The 21,496-nt window shown below is 28.8% G+C and overlaps 4 protein-coding genes and 1 long non-coding RNA gene across 6 annotated transcripts in view; 1 reads left to right on the forward strand and 4 right to left on the reverse strand.

The window, feature by feature from the left end:
• LOC109600955 (ABC transporter G family member 20) overlaps positions 1 to 7,948 on the reverse strand; it is a 44,986-nt gene extending 37,038 nt beyond the window's left edge. Inside the window, exon 1 of the mRNA XM_049967737.1 lies at positions 7,533 to 7,948. Within this exon, the coding sequence (XP_049823694.1) occupies positions 7,533 to 7,690 (158 nt within the window). The 5' untranslated portion in view covers positions 7,691 to 7,948. The remainder of the gene's footprint in view (positions 1 to 7,532) is intronic.
• LOC126265651 (uncharacterized) overlaps positions 1 to 21,496 on the forward strand; it is a 92,772-nt gene that overhangs the window by 22,918 nt on the left and 48,358 nt on the right. The gene's annotated exons all lie outside the window — the stretch shown is intronic.
• LOC109600941 (copper homeostasis protein cutC homolog) lies at positions 12,070 to 13,155 on the reverse strand. The gene is made up of 2 exons (XM_049967741.1): positions 13,027 to 13,155; positions 12,070 to 12,955 (listed from the first exon to the last, which is right to left on the reverse strand). Exon 2 carries the CDS (start codon positions 12,942 to 12,944, stop codon positions 12,201 to 12,203), a length of 744 nt encoding a protein of 247 aa, XP_049823698.1. The 5' UTR covers positions 12,945 to 12,955; positions 13,027 to 13,155; the 3' UTR covers positions 12,070 to 12,200.
• LOC109600957 (cilia- and flagella-associated protein 58-like) lies at positions 13,072 to 17,882 on the reverse strand. Its single transcript, XM_049967736.1, has 10 exons — positions 17,720 to 17,882; positions 17,298 to 17,659; positions 16,759 to 17,248; positions 16,236 to 16,706; positions 15,913 to 16,184; positions 15,763 to 15,859; positions 15,560 to 15,710; positions 15,222 to 15,504; positions 14,390 to 14,561; positions 13,072 to 13,327 (listed from the first exon to the last, which is right to left on the reverse strand). The coding sequence occupies exons 1-10, from the start codon at positions 17,831 to 17,833 to the stop codon at positions 13,088 to 13,090; spliced, it is 2,652 nt and encodes an 883-aa protein (XP_049823693.1). The 5' UTR covers positions 17,834 to 17,882; the 3' UTR covers positions 13,072 to 13,087.
• Positions 19,605 to 21,496, reverse strand: part of LOC109600942 (potassium voltage-gated channel subfamily H member 8) — an 81,261-nt gene continuing 79,369 nt past the window's right edge. For both annotated transcript variants that reach the window (XM_049967734.1, XM_049967733.1), the window contains exons 13-15: positions 21,185 to 21,342; positions 20,892 to 21,135; positions 19,605 to 20,833 (exon numbers count right to left, since the gene is read on the reverse strand). In XM_049967734.1, coding sequence (XP_049823691.1) covers positions 20,309 to 20,833; positions 20,892 to 21,135; positions 21,185 to 21,342 — 927 coding nt within the window. In that variant the 3' untranslated portion in view covers positions 19,605 to 20,308. The remainder of the gene's footprint in view (positions 20,834 to 20,891; positions 21,136 to 21,184; positions 21,343 to 21,496) is intronic.

Below are 21,496 nucleotides of genomic sequence, written 5' to 3' on the forward strand. Positions count from 1 at the left end.
ATCTTTTATTTTATTTATGTTATAAACTTTATTTGAATAAAAAAAATATGTTTTTTTCTTTGAAATAAATATATTTTTGCAATTTAGAAATAGTCGTTTATTTCTCATTATTTTAATTTTAAAAATTAGTCAGTAAAATTATTTAAATATACAAATTTAAAAAAAATGTTTTGTTTTCATAAAAATTTCAAGAAAAAAGCTCAAAAAATCAGTACTTTTTAAATTAATTTTTGCTCTAAGATTTTATTTCATAAAAAAATGAAAAATTAAGTTATTGACAATTTTGATTTCTTTGAAATATTCCATTTCTGAAAAAAAAATAGGTTAGGTTAGGTATAAAAAAGGAAAAACTTTAAAATCGACATTGTTCAAATTAAAATAAAATTAATTTTTCCTTAACAAATTTTTATTTTTTGTAATTGACCAAAATAAGTTGAAAAAAATATTGTATTTTTGATTTCTTATGATACAAAAATTGTTAAATTTTCAAAAATTCATAAAAATTTTAAAAATTACGTTGTGGACAATTTTTTTAATGTGTTATTTTTAATATTTTTTTTTTTTTAAAAAGGCATATCGTATAAAATAAATTCTCTGAAAATAAATCAGTATAAGGGGGACCATACCAGAAGAATTGAAGCATCTCCATATCATAAATGAACCACCACCATGTTTCACTGTAGGTATAATAAACTTTTTGTGTAATTTTATCCCTGTGAGATGTTTAACATAATCAGAACCATAATTTTTTATAAATTAAATTGAGACTCGTCACTAAAAACTATTCGTTTCCACTGTTCTGTGGTCCAGTGAATGTAATCATAAATTGGACTTTCATATTTTTGGTAGAAATCGGGGTTTTTCTTGTAGGTCCGGGGTTAAATGAACCCCCATCCATTGACCATCTTCTCACAGTCCTTGAACTAATTTCAGCAAGTCCCATTTCCTCCAGGTTGATTTTAGTTTCAGTTGATGATAAGACTGGATTGTTCCTTGACATTCCAATTATCCAGTTATTGATTTTCTTTTTGCATTTTTTTTTTAATTCAGACAAATTTGATAATACAAATAATACCGGAAATGATTGAATTATAAGTTTCACTCCAACCAATGATTAAATAATTAGACCGAGTTATCGAAGTTCGACTGCAATTGCAAATTGGAAGCTCGATGAAATTTTGTAATATTCAAAATTTATGTATAGGCAGTACCGAAAGGTTGCAGCGTCGGTCCTTCGTGTGGTAACAATTAACGTCCGATACGTTACATCACAGCCGAAAAATGACGAAACACCAGTCTAGAATAAGTGGAACAAGCGAGAACTCTTCCCCAAAAAAAGCCGACCGCCAATTCAAGATCTCGCGTATCGGATTTCCTTACGGAATGCCCGCCGACTGTGCAACGAACGCACACTTTCGACCAGTTCGGCAGTGCCTCCAGGGGTAGAGAAAGTGTTCGATAATTTCCTGAACAACAGACTTTTGATGTTATGTAAGAGCGCGTAACCCACTTTATCGGTGTTCTCGCGGCGCTTTCCCATCTCTGTCTGACCAACGAGATGTCCGTTGACGTCGGCGTTGGTTGGTACTGACCGGGCGGCGATTGGTACGTGTCCAATCTAAGTACCAACGAACTAGTTTAAGAAAATGCATACCTCCAACTGTGGAGTGACGTTGCGCAATTGTTTAAGCGGAAATGTTTGCCAGTGTGGCAATAGAACGCGGTTTCGATAAAAAGGATTCTTTGACACGAAGGATGGTACCGAAATTTGATGGCGTTGGCGGTTCATTTTATTGCAGATTGATGCTCGCTGTTTTTGTTATGTAATGTGCCATTTTTAGTTGGCATAATGTCTTATTATGCGGTATGTTGAAATGCGGTGATAGATTATTTTATGTGTGTCAAAAAAATTAAGAAGATGCTAAGTTGTAACGTTTAACGTTTCCGTTAAAATCTGCTCGTGTGCAAATAAATTTCTCATTTAAATGGGTCAAAACATTTCATAGTAAAAAGATTTTTAGTAGATATTTTTCTACTTAAAAAAATAAATTAATTATTGATAATTAAAATAGTAATTACATTTTTTGTTAATTTTACAGTGGATACTGCATAATAAATAAATTAATTTTTATTTGAAGGTTTAATAAATTCAATTAGAATAAATTAAATATTTTTATTTATTATTCACTTCACAATAAATAATAAAAAATTCTATATATTCTGATATTGTCTCTTTCTTTTTGTTTTATTATAATTATAAATTAAATTAATGTTAATATAAAAATTATTTTTACTATTAGAATTTTTAATTCATTCTTATTGAATTATTGATTAATTATAAAAATTATGGCATATTTTATTAAAATTGTTTATTTCAAATTCATGTATTATATAATTAAATAAGGAACAATAATTTTTAGATGTATTTTAATTAAAAACAGTAAAATATTAATTTTATAATACATATTTATTTGAACAAAACTAGTTTAATAAATAAAATCATTAACAAAATTACAAATTTCTTTTATTATACTGATTCTTTTATTAAACTGATTTTTTGTTAAAAAATAAATATTTAATAATTTGATTAAACTCAAACTTTAATCTGATTTATTTGTTCTTAATTTCATTAATTATTTTTTAATTAATATCACTAATCAAAACTTATTTTTTTAACTACTTATCAGATTATTTGATTTTTTCTCTTAATTATAAATTAAATTAATCTAAAATTTATTCTCATTATTAAGATTTTTAATTTACACTTTTGTATATTTAATAATTTTATTAAAAACCAAACTTTTTTGCTAATTTCACTCATTATTTTTTAATTAAAATCATTGGACAATTTTTTTTATTTTAAAATTACTTAACTTTTTTTTTATTTTTATTATAATTATTAGTTAAATTAATATAAAATGTGTCACCATCAGAATTTATAATTTTTTCTTTCATTTGAAACAAATAAAAGATAATTTTTTATTTGATTTTTGTTATAATCTTTATTTAAAAAAAAAAATATTTTTGCTATTTAAAAATAGTCGTTAATTTCTCATTATTTTAATTTTAAAAATTAATTAAATTGCTCAGTAAAATTATTTGAATATTTATTTTTCATTACAATTATAAATTAAATTAATATAAAAATTTATTTTTACTATTAAAATTTTTGTACTTATTTGAATGAAATAAAAGACAATGTTTAATTATTGTTTATTTATGTTTATTTCATATTAAAATATTAAATAATTTGATTAAATATTTTAAATTATTTTTGATATAATCTTTATTTAAATAAAAAAATATCTTTTTGATGAACAAACCTATTTTATAATGTCGTTTCAATAAGTTTTTAAACAATTTTTCTACAGTATTTATTTAAAATTAATAATTTGATTAAAATCATCATCATTTAATTTGACTTATTTTTTGTCAACTTTATTAATTATTTTTTAATTAAAATCACTAATCAAAACTGATTATAAAATTTATAATTCTTTTATTATTATTATAAATTAAATTAATATAAAATTTATATTTTATTTAGTTTTAAGTTATACTATTAAAATATTTTAAAAGAAAATCTTTTGTTTGATTTATGTTATAATTTTTATTTGAATAAAAAAATATTTTTGACAAAAATAAATATATTTTTACAGTTTAGAAATATTTGTTAATTTTACTTATTATTTTTTAATTAAAATCATTAATCAAAACATTATTTAATTTTAAATTGTTTATTTTTTAATCTGTTTTGCATAAAATATTGTTTTTCTTAAGAATAATCTTATAAATAAAAATAATAATTTTTAATTAATATTTTATTATTTCATATTAGAATATCAAATAATTTGATTAAATATTTTAAATTATTAATATATTTACTTTAATATTTAATAATTTGATTAAAATCAAACTCCAGAGGTTTTTTTATTAAAATAATGATCAAAACATAATTATTAAACTATATAGAAATATTTGAATAAATGTTCATGTTACATTTATAAGAAAGTTTTGTTAAAAACATTTTGTTTAAAATTCCCTTAATAAATGTCCCAATGATTTATTAACATACTTTATTATTATTAATTATATAAGTTGTTCTTGTCATGTATATTCTAATTGAAACTTTTTAATATCACAAGTAGGTTGTACCTCACATATTATAAAAACACTTAAAAACAATACATTCATTAAAGACTAAATTAAAAAGCTAAGCGTATTGTCAAGGTTAATTTAAAAAATATAGTTTTTTATCAATGAATTAATTACACTTAAGTGTCTATTTGAGTTTTTTGTAAACTTTGAATCATCCTTACTTTTAATATAATTAATTTTATGACCATTTAAAACTAACATACTGAATAATGGACATTAATTATGTATGTCTATCAGAAAAGTATGTCACTACAATTTACTAGAAACAGCCGATTTCAACCGATCAATTTGTCTACGCTCTAAATTAATAATTTTAATGTTGACTGCAAATAATTAGAAATTTAAACGTGTCGCGACCTAATAAAATGATTAACATCGGTTTCGTACGTTTTGTTACACACATTCGACCTTCTTTAATCGATTTGCACAACTCTTGTCTGGAAAGTTTAACCACCTTGATATAATGTGAAAAATGAATGCAAATATAACGTAAATTGATTAAATTAATTATTTAGCCAGGCATAGTTCTAGAAATTTCTCTTTCTAATGAACATAAACCATACTTCGGTGGTCATACCCACTAGCTTGCAAGTTTACAGGTAATTTTATTTAATGTAGCTATGTTTATTTTGTTTGACTAGAGTTGTAAATTAATTTTGTAGGTATTAATATATTTATTTTAATATTTCAATTCCACAATAAGTATTTTAAACAATCCTCTTGCAAAAGAATGTATGCATTTTGTGAGGCACGAGTAAAAGCTGGAATTGAATTAACCACTAAATCCTGTATTTCCAAATTATTTTTAATACCAAGAAGCTTGACATAATCCAAGGACGGTGATACATAGATTACAGAGAAGGAAGATGTGGAAAGTCCTTTATTATTCTATAAAACTGTTACATAAAAATATTTTATATTGTGAAAAATGGATGCAAATAAAAAGTTAATTTGATTAAATTAATTCAATCAAAAATTTTTCTTTTCAGTGAATATCAATCATATTTTAGTAGACATCTTTTCATTTTCATCATATTTGTCGTGCAGAAAATATAAACATTATTGTGTGTGGCAAGAGTAAAAGTTTACATCAACCACTTCTAAATCGGACAAATCCCAAATTATTTTTAATACCAAGAAACTTGACATAATCCAAGGCCGATGATAAATAGATGGAAGATGTGAAAAGGAATGCCAAGTCATAAAACGGTTGCACATAAAACTTTTCATTCAACAAACAATTTTCACATTTATTAATGTATGCATTTTACACAATTTAAGTAACTTTATTCGTTATTACGCTACACGACTTAGCTACGCAACTAAATCCACAATGGATGTATTTTGCAAGACAAAAGACTGAAATAATGGACGTATCTTGATGGCACGCAGCTTAAGTATCCAAATTATAATAATTTAATGTTGCAAAAAAATATATTTTCCATGGTGGATCCATTACAAATTCAGAATAATGTAAAAATGTACAATTAATGTGCGACTATCCGCATATGAAATCCATAAACCTACAAATCAATGACTTTCTATTTTAGTAATTATCTATGTACACACCAAAGTTGCGTTGCAAAATACATAATATCGTCACACTTGTCACCAATCTGTTAATTAATATTTGGGTATTAAAAATGTGTTGCATAATCAACTAATAATTTAGAAATTCCTAACGGAGTTTGCGGATAATTACAATTTTAGCTGTGTAATTGGGTCATTTGAATTAATTCATTAATATAGATTTTATGAACCCCAAAAAATTAGAACAATGAGTTAATATTAGAATAACTTTTGTTTTGAAATACATAAACTAGGTTAATATTGAAATCATACGGTTGATCCTTAAGGATTAATATTTTATAAGTGGATGTTTCCTAAAATAATTTGTCTGGCTATACAATTATTTATCTAAAAGCAAAATTAAAAATATATAAAATGCCAGTTGTTATAGATTATATAAAAGACTCTTTGTGAAATCTGAAATATTGTTAATACATGTTTCTCAATATATTTTACTGTTATTTATTTTTTAAATTTTCTCCTGTTAGAAAATATCAACACATTTGCAAGTTATAAATATAAAATAAAATTTTATATTAATATTCATATAAAAATGTTTATAAATTTAATTTTTAAAAAACAATAAAACGTCTGTACTATATATTTTTATTATTTTTTCCAGCATTGTAGGATTTCTACTTGTCTAAAGGTATTTATTCTTTTTATTAAATTTATTTTTGTTAGTTAAAAATATCATTTTTTTAGTTTTTTGTCTTTTTTCTACAGGTTTTTCTTTTTAATAATATTTTTTTATATATTTATAGAATATTTTAATCATAAAATAATTTAAGCTTTTGATTACAGTCAGCTGAAGTCGGAAATTACATAATTCAACCCTTTTAAATAATCCTAATATACGTTAATTACATAAAAGTTAACTTTTTTGAAAATTAATATATGTTATATGTCCATGTTCTTGAATTTTTTGTTCATAAGTTGAGTTTGAAATTATTTCAACATAAATGTTATAAAATTTAGCATGTTAGTAACTTTAAATTAATTGACCTCAGTTTTTATAAAATTATAATATATTTATTTAAAAATTTTTAAGGTTATGGCCTTCCCCCTCACATTTAGATCTAATGAAATGATAAACATTTATTGCACTTTAATTTTACATCATGTAATATATCTATTGTATGTGGGTAACATAATTGAATTTGATACTGACTTTTATAATTTATTATAATAGTGTCTATATCCAATTTTATCATTTGTTGATTTTTATTATTTTAAAAAGTATGAAAAATGTAAAATAATTAATATTTCATATTTCATAGAAGACATATTTTAAACTGTCGAAGAAATAAAAACTTTGTAAAAACAAATGTAAAGTTACAAGTAGTTTTTGGTAACGGATTTTTGTTAGTTTGAATAATTTGTATTTTAACTTTGTCTTCAATTTTCCCGTTAAAACTGGATAGACCGAATAAATTACGAGTCATTGGCTATTTCATAATTTAACTAGAAACATTTTTCAGATTCGAAATATTCATAACTATTTCCGTATTTCTTCACACTTATGTTTGTTTCACCACCACAAATTACATAAAAATATCACCATCAATAAACAATTTGGAATCTTTTGTGTCAATTGTGTGCAACAATTAATAGATTTAACTCCAGTTGCATCATCATAAATTACATAAAAATCTCATTACCATGATTTACCTATTTTGGTGAATGAGTTTATCTGATTTTATCTAAGAAACGTAAAGTTACATATGGTAAACCAGAATCTTAATCAGAGTGTGGTAATCCAATATGGCAGCCTCTCTAAGCCTAACATTCAGGAGATCTCTTACCTTATGGTGTTGCTGCTCCAACTAAACATCCGACGAAGCTTGTCGTTCTTGTCATCAGCGGTAATGTTGTTGTTATTGTTGTTGTTATTATTATTGGCCGGTACGTTAATATTGTTGGGAGATCCAGCATCTTCGGTAACACTATCCATCTTATCCATTTCGTGGAATCGTGGACAAAGAACGAACTGACTGGGCCTTCACTACAAACACTACTAAAACGGGGGTCGTTCACGATCTCATAGTTTCGAAGAAATGTGAAAAATAATAACTTGAATCGCCAGTTAAAGGGATCCGAAGTCAATAAATTTTAATAATTAATCCGGTATGTCAATACACTATAATTCGTCCCGTTTTTTGCCCGACTTCACTACGACCTGTGCGTTTGATCAATTTATCTCGTCGAAGCCGCCAAAGAATTTTCGATGAAGATTTTAGACCGACTGCAGGACTAAATGTTGCAGTATAGAAAGTGAATATATCTGCCCGCCTTTCTCTGTGTTTCTATTGGCGTTCTCGTCTGGCGTGCAGAACATCGAACCGTGTGTCCGATGAAAAGAAAGTTTCCTACTTGGATATTCTTAAAGAGAGGGAAATTACTTTTGGTTTCATCTGCGAACAGGTGATGAGATGTAATAACCCCGCCGATTCTTATACAATTGGAGAAACCCACGTGTTACTTTTGCTTTTAATTCGTATGTGCACGAATGTCAAATTGGTTTTCAGTTTCTTGTTGGGCACATTTTTTTTTGAAATGCGGCAGCGGTTTCCTCTGCTAAAAAGGAAACATACATTGAGTCATAATTGTTGCCATCAAGGTTACTTCGCTTGAGTTACTACTTTTCTGAATACAAACTACTCCATTTGTTAATTTGCCTTTATCAACAGTATAAAATTGACGATGACTTATTCATCAGGAGTACCCAATAATAGGATTCTTAGGGTTGGGTTTGAATTATTATGAGAGTATGTTTAATGGCACAATATTTTAATATGGTGAACTTTATGTTGCAGTGACAATTAGTTATAATTAATTTGTAGTCTAATTTACTTTTCATGATAAAAAGGACACATTTCTTTGAATGATAAAGGTTTACTTTGAGTTTTAATAAATAATGTAATCTCTTGCATTAATTAAATAATAAACCTAATATCACCAAATTCCTTGAGGAATTAATAAAAAAGAAATAGAATATTAATCGTTACATTTTTTTAATCACTACTTAATCGATTCTCCTCTTGCTCTAAGAATTTTCCTTGGAATACTCAAAATTGATATCGATTTTGTCATAAGCAAAAGCTAAGTCTGGCCCAAATTCTTAATAAATGGAATAATTATATAGTATAGAAAACGTCTTCCAGCTCTAAGACCAGTTTCATGCAACCTTTTTCTGATAGTAAACATTACAGTACTTCCAAGTACTGTATGAAGCCTGGATGTGTCATTTTTTCTGGCAGAAATACTCATAAAATGGTAGTCTCTTGTTTGTAGCTGCTTGTCTATCACCACCACCACTATTTGTATTACTAGTTTGCTAAGAACTATTCCAAGCGTGACTTACTACTCTCTGTTAGACACTATACATATGAGTAACTTATTGTTGACCCAGATAGTTATATTCCAAAATTATATCAATCCAATAATAAGCAATTATAGCCGTAAGATGTTCGAAAGAAAAGAATTTTAAGGTGCTAAACTGCTGATAAAATAAGAACCGAATAAAATATGTTCACATCCATATAAAAATTGTACAAGAAAGGGAATTTTGTTTATTTTTACATACAGTTGAACTTGACAATGGCGTTCAGGATTAAAATTTCTCAAATATCTTAATAATTCAGACTAAATATTTGGCACACTATTCCATAAGTCGAACTTGTCCTGCCTCAGTTAAACTCCTCGAGGTATTTCCTTTTAGATGCCCGAACGGCATTCCTTGTCAGCAACAATTCTAAGACTAATTATCGATTGATAATTAATTTCAAAATTCTAAATTCTAAATGGAAGTACATAGGCCAAAAAAATCGACTATGAAATCCGACTCTGAAAAATTGGTTACTAGACCTTTAAAAAATGCACTCCATCTCACTTTTTCATTTTTTCTTCAGTTCCATATGACAAAACCCATATCCCGTCTTTACTTGATCGTACAGAAAATTTCTATTGACATTTCATGTAGGAAATTGAACGCTCTACAAAAAAGATATCTTACAATTTTTCCCTAACACTTACTGTTTAGAAGATATAGAAGGTTAAAGTTTGAAGAACTTAACAAAAATTTCTTTTTTGCTTCTAAATTTTATAACTCGTAGATAAGTAATTGTTATAAAATGGGCAATACATATTTTTGTAGGAAATTAGACGTTCTACAAAAAAAGGTCTCTAGTGGTTAATGGAAATTAAAATAATAGCCTATTTTTTGGCCCTCTCTAATGTATGTATTTTATTTAATATCTCTTGATAACTCGATTTTTTTTTTGTGGCAAATCATGGTTCTAGTTATCGACTGTGACTGTGACTTTCAGAATATAAACAGTTCTGTTTGTTATTTTGTTATTCATAAAGAGTACTCAATAATCAAATTCTTATGGTTGGGTTATAAGCCTTATTATTAGACTATATTTGCTAATGTCACAATATAAAAAGATAAACATTATACTGAAGTCGTGAATTATAATTAAGTTATTGCACAAAGTCTTCTTCTTTGTCTTTTGTAGATTTCTACAGCCTTCAAAATTAAATAAGTATGCATTTCCCCAAATGGTTAAAATTCACTTTCAGTTACCTTGTTTTTCTAATTTCTAATTATGTAAAATTCTTCAAGAATACCAAATAATAAAATTACTTTGAGCTTCCTTACTAACTAGGAAACATTTATTGAGTCATGGGTGATACCACGAAGGTTATTTTACTCGAGTTTCTTTTTTCTGAATACAAACTACTCCATTTGTATATCACCTGTATAAAATTAACGATACATTAATTTATCAAGAGTAATTAATTGATTTGTTGTATCAATTATAAGTTTTATTCTGCTCTACTGTTTCATTTTGAAAGTACATATATTTTTAAATAGTTAAGTTCCTCTTTAGACACATTTAGACAAAAAGTTGTTAAGATCTAATTATTTATTAAGAAATAACTTGTATTAACCAGTTACCCGTGTAAAGTAATTACATAACAGCAGAATTAATTTGATAACTGTTGCAAATTTTTACATAAACCACTTGTTATATTTTATATTTTGATTAATATTTTGCAAAACATATTTTTTATTAGGTAAGACAAGAACCTTCAGAGTTAAAAATATTTAGTAGTATTACTTTGTTTCGTGTACATTAAATAATGACAAAGGCAAAACTACATAAATAACCTTTATAATAGCACCGTTTAATGTTATTTGAAAATTAACAAGTACAATTGAAGTATTATCTTTAATAACAATTGCGTTCTTGTAACAAACAAGGTTTTACCATTAAGTCGAAAAAGGGAATTAATAATTTTTCCAAAATATGGATGGTTATATCTATTTATATAGTATAAATAGGTGTAAATAACACAAACATATAAATTATATATAAATGTCAAGTCTAAAGTATGATATGTACGATTCAACTTTGATCAAAAGTTTGATACCAAAAATTAAATTACGTATTTGATGTTATTGTTGCTTCATTTTTAATATCAAATTAGATACTTAAAAATACATAAAATCATTTTATTATTTTCTTATTAATTATTTGTTATATTCTGATGTTCGTGGTGTAATTTAAATCTAATGTAGCGGTCAACTACCTCTAAGAAGTTTAGTTACTTCAAGTAATAACATGCAATTAAGTTAAAAGGTTTACTTTGCCGATTTTTTAAGAACTAAGGAATTAGTCACTGTACACAATAATAAATTTATCCAGTTGGGTGAACAACCGATTGAAATTCAACTTCATTACCGTCATAGAACACTGAACCATTTAGAATAAAACGATAATTTAGTGAAGTAAATGTACAATAATTAAATCAGCTGAAACCATTATTTATAACATTAAATGGTCAACGTACTGTGCATGACAATATTAAATAAATGCTGCCAAGTAAATGAAATAATAATTGAACTGAATTAGTTCCTTCAACTTTCGGTGGTTCTAAAAATACGTCTTGTGGTTGATTTAGTTAACAGTTACAAGTTGATTCAGTGATTATACTTGTTAAAGACTGTAATTTAAATTATTGGCCTTTTCACGTTACGAAATTGGTCGAAATCGGCGAATGTATAAGAAAATATGCTCGGGTTTTCACAGCTATAATGGCACAACAAAATTGTTTTAATCGACCAAATAAATTACATAATTTATTTTGTAACTTTTAAGTGTAGTAAACACTGGTACGTACGACTCGGCAAGAGAAAGTTCGATAAATTATATTAATTTCAATTAACACTATTTTAAATAGTAGAAATCCGCCGTTGTTTTCTAGCATTTACAAAAAAACTAAGCTTCTGTCTCATAACAGATAATAGAGCGAATAAAAATGACACAACAAAAATAAAATATATTTTTTTTATTCAGAAAATAATGTATACGTTTTTACAAGAATTTACATTGAAATTTAGACATGCAAAAATGGTTCAGAAAAAAAAAAGAATGTCACAAAATGTGGATATGTGAAACTACAACTTAGATAGTTTTAAAAATGTTATTTACTTCAATAACGGCATTCTCGTCTGTGACATATAACTGGTCGCTCTTCTCACCCAGGATAACTGACGTGTCTTCATTTGAATCATCCTCCTTTTCCTTAAGTTTTTTAAATGAGCCGTGAATTTCTTTGCACTCTGTGAGTTCAATAATGAACTCTACATTATCCTTAGTAATACCAGCACCTGCCATTATAATAAGACGATTTCCTACTTGATCCTTTAATAATTTAATTAATTTGACTCCCATTTGAGCAGTCTTCTGTTTCCCACTAGTCAAAAGTCTGGTAAATCCCAAGTCAATAATGACTTCAATCTCAATTGTAGGCCGCTTACAAAAATCAAAAGCTCTGTGAAATGTGACAGGCAAAGGATAAGACGCCTTGATTATCTCACGACAGTTTTTCATGTCAACCTCGCCATTACTTGTCAAAGCCCCAAACACAAAACCGTCAGCCCCCTGTTTGCGAAGGATTCGGGCGTCATCCTTCATGATTTCAATCTCTTCAGGTTTGTAAATAAAATTCCCAGGTCGACATCGTAGCATACAGTAAATCGGAATCTTTACGTGGTTCACATGCTGAATTTGTATCAACAAACCGGGAGTAGGCGTGAGCCCGCCCTCTGTTAGCGAGGAGCACAACTCCAAGCGGTCGGCGCCGCCGCGAATGGCGGCAACTGCACTCTCTATGCTATCAACACAAACTTCCAAAACCTTTGCCATTTTACTCTAACCTAAAAAAGTAAATCTTGTTTACAACCGTAACACGTACAATTTAAATGACTCACGTTCAAATCACACTCACTTCAAACTAACACAACGATCGCAAATATTTTATAAAAGTCTGTGGTTTTGTTAATAACGCTTTATTTAATTTGTTGTTGTGAAACGGACATCTTAAACCCGCCACCGGCAAACTTCACGTCGTTTCGCGGCGGATGCGGCACCTCGCTAGCTGATTCAATAGTCATGCGCCTCACGCGGTTGGCCTTTTTCACGTTCAGGTATTTCCTCTTCATTTCTTTCAGTTCCTCCGTCATCTTCTCCAGATTGGATTTGTATTCGGCTGCCTTTAATTCGGACATGTTCAGTTCAGACAACAGGACCTGAAAATTAAACAATCCCTTAAAGAAATTGTAAAAATAAGAAATTCTGATGAGATACATTATTAATTAAGTAAAATTATTTTTATAATGTTGTAGTATTTGGAAAATAGAGGTTTTATTTTTATATTTTTAGTCTGATTTTTCAATTGTATGAAAATATGTACTGAGGGTAATTTATTAAACATGAAAATTAGAGAAATGTAATTTTTATAGCAATTCTAACTACACCACTGGATTAAGCATCCCATGAAATGGGTATATACCAAATAAAAAAGATGTATATTCATAATTCTATGGAAAGATTAAAATTTATTAATCATAATTAAAATTATCTTCTTATGAAGATTTCCATGCATAAAAAAATACTTGGTAGTTTTTAGTTTTATTAAAAAAATTCTAACGTGTCCTTAAATACATATTTTCATGTTTTACAGTTGAAAAAAAAGTAAAAATCTGACGAAAAATAAAAATATTATGAGTATACCACACTGTATATTATTTGAAACAATTTTAAATGTAATTATTTGTGGAAAAAAGTCAAAGTACAATATAATTATATATATTTCTGTGCTGTATTGAAGTATTTAACTTCAAGTACAAAATATTTTATCTAAAGATAAAGATAATTAAACTATTATAAATAATATCAAAACATATCGCACATTAAATTAGAGTTATGGCTAAAATATTTAACATCTTAAAAAATTGTTATAATAATAACCATCACTGTATATATAAAATAATAAAAATATTAAATTGTTTTTTAAAGTTAAAAGAGGTATTTTCATACTCTTGTTTCATTCTATTTTAAGCCTATTTCGCCCTTAATTCGTCATCATCAGGATCATAAAGAACTTATATGGAAATACTTCTTTTAACCTTACAGGTACCACTGCTGAAATGGATAATATGACAAGATTTTTATAAATTACCTATTTATTATTTTGAATTGTTATCTGCAATTTTGTTATAGAACATTCAGAAATAATCGGTAATGGATAAGGTTAGCAACAGAATCAAAATAATTACAATTTTAAGTAAAGCAAAAAATAAAGGTCTTACCTTTAATTTTTCCTCTTTAGATTTGTTGCTCATTAAGGCTCTGTTCAAATCCTCTCTGATAGTAGGTCCTGGTTGATGAGCCAGCACTTCCTTGAGCTTCAAGTACAACTGTTCCGACTCCTTCAACTGTTTCTCCCTTTCAATCGCTTCATACGATTGTTTTAACAGTCTCCTAAGCAAATTATTGTGAGTTTATATAGATGCAACTATTTTCATATAATCGGATATTTATGCAACGCAAATGTTTGGCTATTTTAATATAAGAAACTTGAAAGGATCAATGATTTATATTAAATATGTTCTGTTCTGTGTTATGGAATATATACTGGTTTTTGAAAGATTTTAAACTTGTCAAAGATTTCATATTTAGACTCTTGAATATCTGTTAATTAGTCATTTCATCGTATTAAGAAAATATTGGTTGTTAAATGTCTATATACAAATAAATCTGTATATATTGTTGTGATTGCAAATCATATCTATTTCGCATATAAGTCAGTCCGATCAAGAATGATTACGGCAACAGTTATATAAGATGTGTTGAAAGTAGTTTTCCTTAGTGCGTCTATCCACTGAAGACAAAGTTACGACCAACAATCCGAAAAAATTGTCCCTAGTTCACGTTGCACGAGACTTCTTACCAATGGTTTCAACGTAAAGGTTGGAAATGTCGTAATCAGTCAGATGCAATGCAATATACCGGAAGTTTAAAAATAAATCTGATTTATATAAATGTGGCTCTCATAACTATTTTAATTAATATCCTTGTGAATATTCATTGAATTTGACCGTCCGTAAAAAGACATGGTAACACAAAGGATTATGAACTTACTTTTGCAAAATCTTGATTTTGTTCAGTAAGTCCACGGTGTCAGGGTCGGAACCTTCCAACTTTCTCCATCTATGTATGTTGACTGGATTCTGTAGCTCCTCTTCTAGAGCACGGCACTTCAACCTTGTGGTGGTCAAGTCTCGTTCCAGCCTGAAGACTTCCTGTCTAAAGTCTATTATGTTGCAGACCGATTTCTCCATCAAAAGCTTCTCCTGACGTAGCCTCTTGACTTCGATCTTAAGAAGCCTTATGTCACCTAAACGCTGGTCATACTGTGCTTCACCTGTAAAGACCATTTTTGTATGTTATTTCAGTAAAATGTCAATATTTAGTTTTACCTCTGTTCAGAGTGGTGACCAAAATTTTTATTTTGTCATTATTTAGTGCCAGCTCATCATTTCTTCTGACCAATTGTGATCCCAGTACGTCTCTTTCGTTCATAAGTTGCTCAATGGTTTTTGTTTGTTCTCGAATTTTTTTGTTGCCCGACTAGAGATAAAAAATTACTTCATTGAAATATTTTATTCAAATGAAGTCATACCATAATTGTCTGATGTAACCTTTTCTGTTCGTCCTGCATTTCCTTAATTTCAACCTTGAGGCTCCGAATATTCTCCAAACCTTTATCCACTTCCACTCTAAAATATACAAACAGCAATAATAATAATTATTATTTTAGTATGTACGTTACTTGAGGTTTTCTTTTTCCTTTACGATTTTTCTCATAGTAGTGTCCTGTTTAATCAACTCTTGCTCCTTCCCAGATATCTCCTCTTTCAGTTGTTCAGTTTGGAACAGAGTTATTTTCAATTTTTTCTTAACTTCATCAGCATCCGCCGTTATTTGCTCTAAAGTTTTTTGCAAAGCAGCCCTCTCAGTTCTGATGGCTTCATATAAGTTTTGTTGTTGCCTGTTTTTGTTCTCCAGTTCCGCGTTTTCTTTGTTCAGTTCAAAAATGTGCACCTTAAATGATTAATTATAAAAACTATTAAAATCATTACTAATTAATTTAACCTTTTTCTGTCGGACTTCTTCAACCAGATCTTCGATTTTTTTCGTAAGTTCGATTTGGGATTCTGCGCATCTGTCCTTCTCCTTCTGCAGTGAGGCAATTTCCTTTTTCTGCTTATTGTTTTCCATGAAGAACATGTCCAACTCTTGCTCCAGTTTTTCTTTGGACTTTTGTTGTATTTTGATTAGTCTGCCTTGTTCTTTATTGACCGCCTGAGTCTTCACAACCATTTTGGCTAAGTTATTTTTTTCCTTTAAAACTTCCTCAGTTGTCCTTTTGTGTTCTATAATTTCCTTTTTGGCATCTTCAATTTCTTTGTCTATTATAGTCATTTTATGGCGCAGAGCGTTTCTGTCGTTGGTCATAACGGAAAGGTTGGTTACATGTTTGTAGATTTGTTTTTCGAATGTGTCTTTTTGCAGGGTCAAATTTGCAATGTCGGTTTTCAGGTGAATCACTTCTTCAGAGACGCCCTAAAATATAAAAACTTGTTGATAAGTTAACAAAATGTACTAATTTATTTACCCTGAGATCCAAAATTTTGGCTTGTAAGGTCCTCTTTGCTTGATCAACAGTAATTAGTTGCTTTTGGTAGTCTTGAAATAATTTGGAATATTTCGTCTCTACTGATAAATAGTCTTTGGTTAGTTTCGCGTTTTCAGCCTTTTTAGTCTTTATTTGTTCGGATTGCTCCTCAATTTTTTTATTCAACGTGGTAATGCCTCCCTGTAATTCAACTATTCTGGTATCCTTTTCATCTATGTACGACTTTAGGGATGCTATTTCGGCCTCCAATTTTTCCCTGAATTTTTTCATACGATCTATCTCGCTGTGTTGGTCCTCAGACAATCCACTTAGTTCGTTAATCTTTAAATTTGCTTCTGTTGTTTTCTCCTCCAATTCTTTAGTGTAGATTAGGCAGTTTTCTAATTTTTGTTGAAGGTACATGTTTTCAGTTGTCAGTCTTTCTTTTTCTCTGACTAGGTGATCCCTCTCCTTATGACTTTTTCCTGCACTATAAAAAATGATGTAATAAATACAATTACTTTGATTATTTTTCTTACTCTTCAGAATCAGCAGCCAGTTTATTTTTGAATTCAATCTCAGCATTGAGGACTTCTATGTCTTTCCTCAAGTTGTCGATAATTTCTTGCCCGGCTTGTTCCCTGAAATGTGCTGCATCCGCTAATCGACATACATGGATAATATTGTGCTTCAGTTCATCAATAGTTTCTTTGTCTTTAATGGCTAACTCTTCGGCAAGGAGTAATTTGGCATTTTGAGTGTTAAGAGTTTCCGTCAATGAAGCCACTTCACCACTCAAAGTGGATTCTTTAATTTTTAATTGGTACGCTGCTTCGAAAATTCTCGAAAAGTCGTCGGCGAACTGTTTGGCATCGGGCTGACTTTCTAGAATGGCTAAAGTCTAAAATATTCCGTAAATAATTCCGTAGAACATTATGTTATATTTTAGTTTTGAACTTACCTTGTTGAAATCTCTCTCTAAAATTTTAAAGGCATCGTCGGGATTGTTTGGGTCCAAAATCTCCTCCGGCTCCTCCTCGGAGACCTCTTCTTCTTCCATTTCACTATCCTCCATTTTTAAATAATAAAGTTACTTATATTTATGTAAAATGTGTAAAAATAAAATTAAAGCAGCCAGCCACTGGTAAAATAGAACAATGACAAGCTTTTGACGTATATGACTTGTATCCATGGAGTTAATTTATATATAAGACGGCGTTCATCGATCAAACTTCGTGTTTAGAAATTTGTGTTACAGGAAAAGTGTTTAGATATTGGCATCCTATTTTATTGGTGTCGGTGGATATTGGGAACATTCTGGAAGTCAGTTTATTCCAAGATTTTCTGGTTAAATGCATACATGCCGATTTTATTTCAATACCACAAAAAGTTTAGCTTATTTTTTGTTTGATGATGTATTTGAGCAATTAATGTATTACTCATACATTTATATTTTAAATATTTTTTGTATTTAACAATAATTTGATAGAAACACATCAACAGGTAACTCCAAATAGTACTGAATTATGAGAATAATTCATTGTTATACAACAATTTAATTTTTATAGATGTATTCACACAGGTAAAACAAGGAATGGATTCAAATGTAAAATAAAACTAGTACATATTTTGTATTTTCCATTTATTTATAAAGGACAAATAAATATTACAATTATTATTACAAATATATAACCTTTTATACATAATTATATTAGTCACAAAATGGAATGTTGTATTCATCATAAAAATCCACATTGAACATAACGTACAAAGTAATATTATGTTCTTGAATGACTGAATCAAATCGTAAGAACAGTAATAATTTTATCAAATAAGTGTGTCTCTGTATCATCAAAATTTTTTTACTAAATTAGTTAATATATAAGTTACATTTTAATTTATACGGATAGACAAATTGTAAACTACAGCAAGCAAATTAGTTCTTTGATAATATTCTTTCGAAACTATATACTGGTGTTGAAATGTAGAGTAAATTGATTTGTTAAATGCTTAATAATTTGTGAATGATATGTTTACAATAATGTAAAAATATTTTGAACGTAATTTTCAAACACGATTGATGAGAATTGTTTAAATTATAATGATGAGATGGGCTCTTATATCAAATAATCCCAGAAAAACGTAGTCAAGACAGATATCCCAAGAAAAACATTACAGAGTGGTACCCAGGTACTTGTATTTGTATACTAGATTGTACAATCAATAATGTTTACGTACATTTACACATTTATTTTATAAAGATGTAGAAGATAAAAATAATTTAATTCGATGATAAATTGCCAACAAAATCAAGCATGTTAACTAATGATATAGGTATGTGTATTAAGAAGATATTCACATTAGAGGCACTACCTTGTAGATCACATGATATGCGTTACAATTTCTCATGGACATGATTTTTTATTGAAAATTTTAATGCTGAAATAATTGGGGAAACTAAAGATCATTCATATTCGTTGAAATTAATATTATTCCACTGATTAAGTTTGGAAGCAAATTTAAAAAATGAAATGAAAATTATATTTATTTGTGATATTTCATATTGTGACTATAAGAGCGTGAAGGAAATAATAGGAAAGACAAAGATGCGACTAGAGAGGCACTACCTTGTAGATCACATGATAGCTTTAAACATTGTTTCATATAAAGGTTCATTGAGGTATAATTTAAGAGACAAGTTGAACGATTTAAGGACAGTTTGATTGATTTATAAGACAGTGACCAACGTACTTTTTAATATGTAAACCATGTTAATAATAATTATTTGTTATTATTATTATTAATCACTGATGCATTTTAAGATAAATAAAATCAACAGATATGTTTTATTCTACTTATCTCTTTAATTTTAAGATAAAATTTACAACATTTAAAAAAATATAGATAGACTATAGTACATGTTGCTCAAGTTTTCAAAATACTCACAGTCAACATACATGGAACATACTGATTTGATAATGTTTAATCTTATATGTATGTTTAATTAATTTGCTGATTTTAACAGTAATCTTTATTTACTTAATAATTGGCATGCAAAATTTATTAAGATTCCTAAAATATATATCCTAAGAATTCTATAAAATTCATAAGATATAAATTTAAACAGTTTCATAAATAATAAATAACAAATTTTAACAAGAATTTAAATTAATAACTATTTAAACAAATGTAACAAATAATTAACAAAATTGTTTTGTATAAAAGATGATGTTACACATCTTCAAGCTTTTTTACTAGAAAAATAATTGACTCTATCTGAAATAGAATATGTTAAATGTATTATTATAAATTCAAATGAATCAACAAAGAAGGTATATCACATTTTATAACATCATCTGCAGTATCAAACTTAACTATCTCTATCTTCGAGTCAGTATCACTAAATGTACATTATAATTTAATAATTCACAACGCAATAGAGCCTACACAACCAAATCATATTTGATACTATAATATGTGATAAGCTTTAAATATTGATTTTGTATTACATTTTGTTTTAGCATTTTTGAAAAATTTAGTTCTTTGTCACTCATTCATTTAGACTTATTTTATTTTTAATTTTATTCTGGGATTGTATGTTTTCGAAAATTTGTGCACCCCGTTCGGGCAAAAATGGACTGTCCTCACTATGTTCCTCCTCATCATCCACATCTATCGTCACGTCATTGACACTACTTAGGCTAGCAATCGTCCTATTGTTGGGTATACTAAAACTTTTCTTAATCGTGGCCTTCTCCATTATTACATCCGGATCCAGACCCAGCCACCTAAGCGCCTCCCTCGGATTCCTGATCACATATTGTCGAATGATGTCGATGTAATTGTTGACGGTTTGCGTCTCCTTGTCCTCATACGTGACGTTGGATAGCGCATGGAATGGAGGTGTCGAGTTGTCGTCCCAACAGAACATCTCCGGAGGGTGGGACGAACTCCTCGCCAGAATCCCGCTGTGGTGAAGATGAGCCAGATTCGGGTTGGAATGGGCGCTGTAATTTGTTGAGGACATGGATGGAGGCGTGGCCATCTCCTGCAGAGCCTGAATCGCGTTCCTCACCTAAAATTAACCATAATTTACAATTTTAATATATAAAACGTATTGGGTGGTTAGTTACTTCCATGCTGAGCGTGGCCACGTCTTGGTGAAGCGTTGAGATCTGATTATCCAGTCTTTCCACGCTGTTTCTCGTAACGTCAGGTTCATCTCTGAGGCCGCAATCGATTTCTTCCAAGGAGTTGTGCTTGGGCATGATGACGGAGCGTTGTCGTTCAACTCGTCCTCGCAGCATGGCGAGGTGATTCGTTGCGATGCCGCCTAGGCGGGGTCTTCGTGTTACTGACTCTTGGAATTCTTGCAACCTTAAATGGGGACGTTATTGCCTGGTTTTTAAAAATGGCTTGAACATACCTGAGATTAAATTTGGCATGTCTAGGGCTGTTTGTGACAGCATGGATTGGTGAACGATTGGGGGAAACTGGTGATGAGGCTCCCTCTTGTTGATTTTCATCGTCTTCACTGATACTTGGAAGAGTTAGGGATGGTAATCCGTTGGTTTCAGACTCTTGCTAAATATAATAATGCTTTTATTAATATCCTAGTTGAAGAGGGAACGCTGTCTTAATTCATTTTATTTTATTAAGATCTGAAGTATCTTAGCAGCTCCAATTAATAATAGAAGTTGGCTACTTTATATGTGGGAAATGGGATGTGTAAGTACAT

This window comes from Aethina tumida, chromosome 5 (assembly GCF_024364675.1).
Source record: "Aethina tumida isolate Nest 87 chromosome 5, icAetTumi1.1, whole genome shotgun sequence".
In the NCBI taxonomy this organism is placed as follows: Eukaryota; Metazoa; Arthropoda; class Insecta; order Coleoptera; family Nitidulidae; genus Aethina; species Aethina tumida.

Bases quoted from the DNA above. Each gene is read 5' to 3' on its own strand.
- LOC109600941 (XM_049967741.1), bottom strand. From the start codon at position 12,944: ATGGCAAAGGTTTTGGAAGTTTGTGTTGATAGCATAGAGAGTGCAGTT.
- LOC109600957 (XM_049967736.1), bottom strand. From the start codon at position 17,833: ATGGAGGATAGTGAAATGGAAGAAGAAGAGGTCTCCGAGGAGGAGCCG. The intron at 17,249-17,297 runs GTAAGAAAAATA...CATTTTTTATAG, and splicing joins CTGGCTGCTGATTCTGAAGA to TGCAGGAAAAAGTCATAAGG. The intron at 15,711-15,762 runs GTATGACTTCAT...TTTTATCTCTAG, and splicing joins GGTTACATCAGACAATTATG to TCGGGCAACAAAAAAATTCG.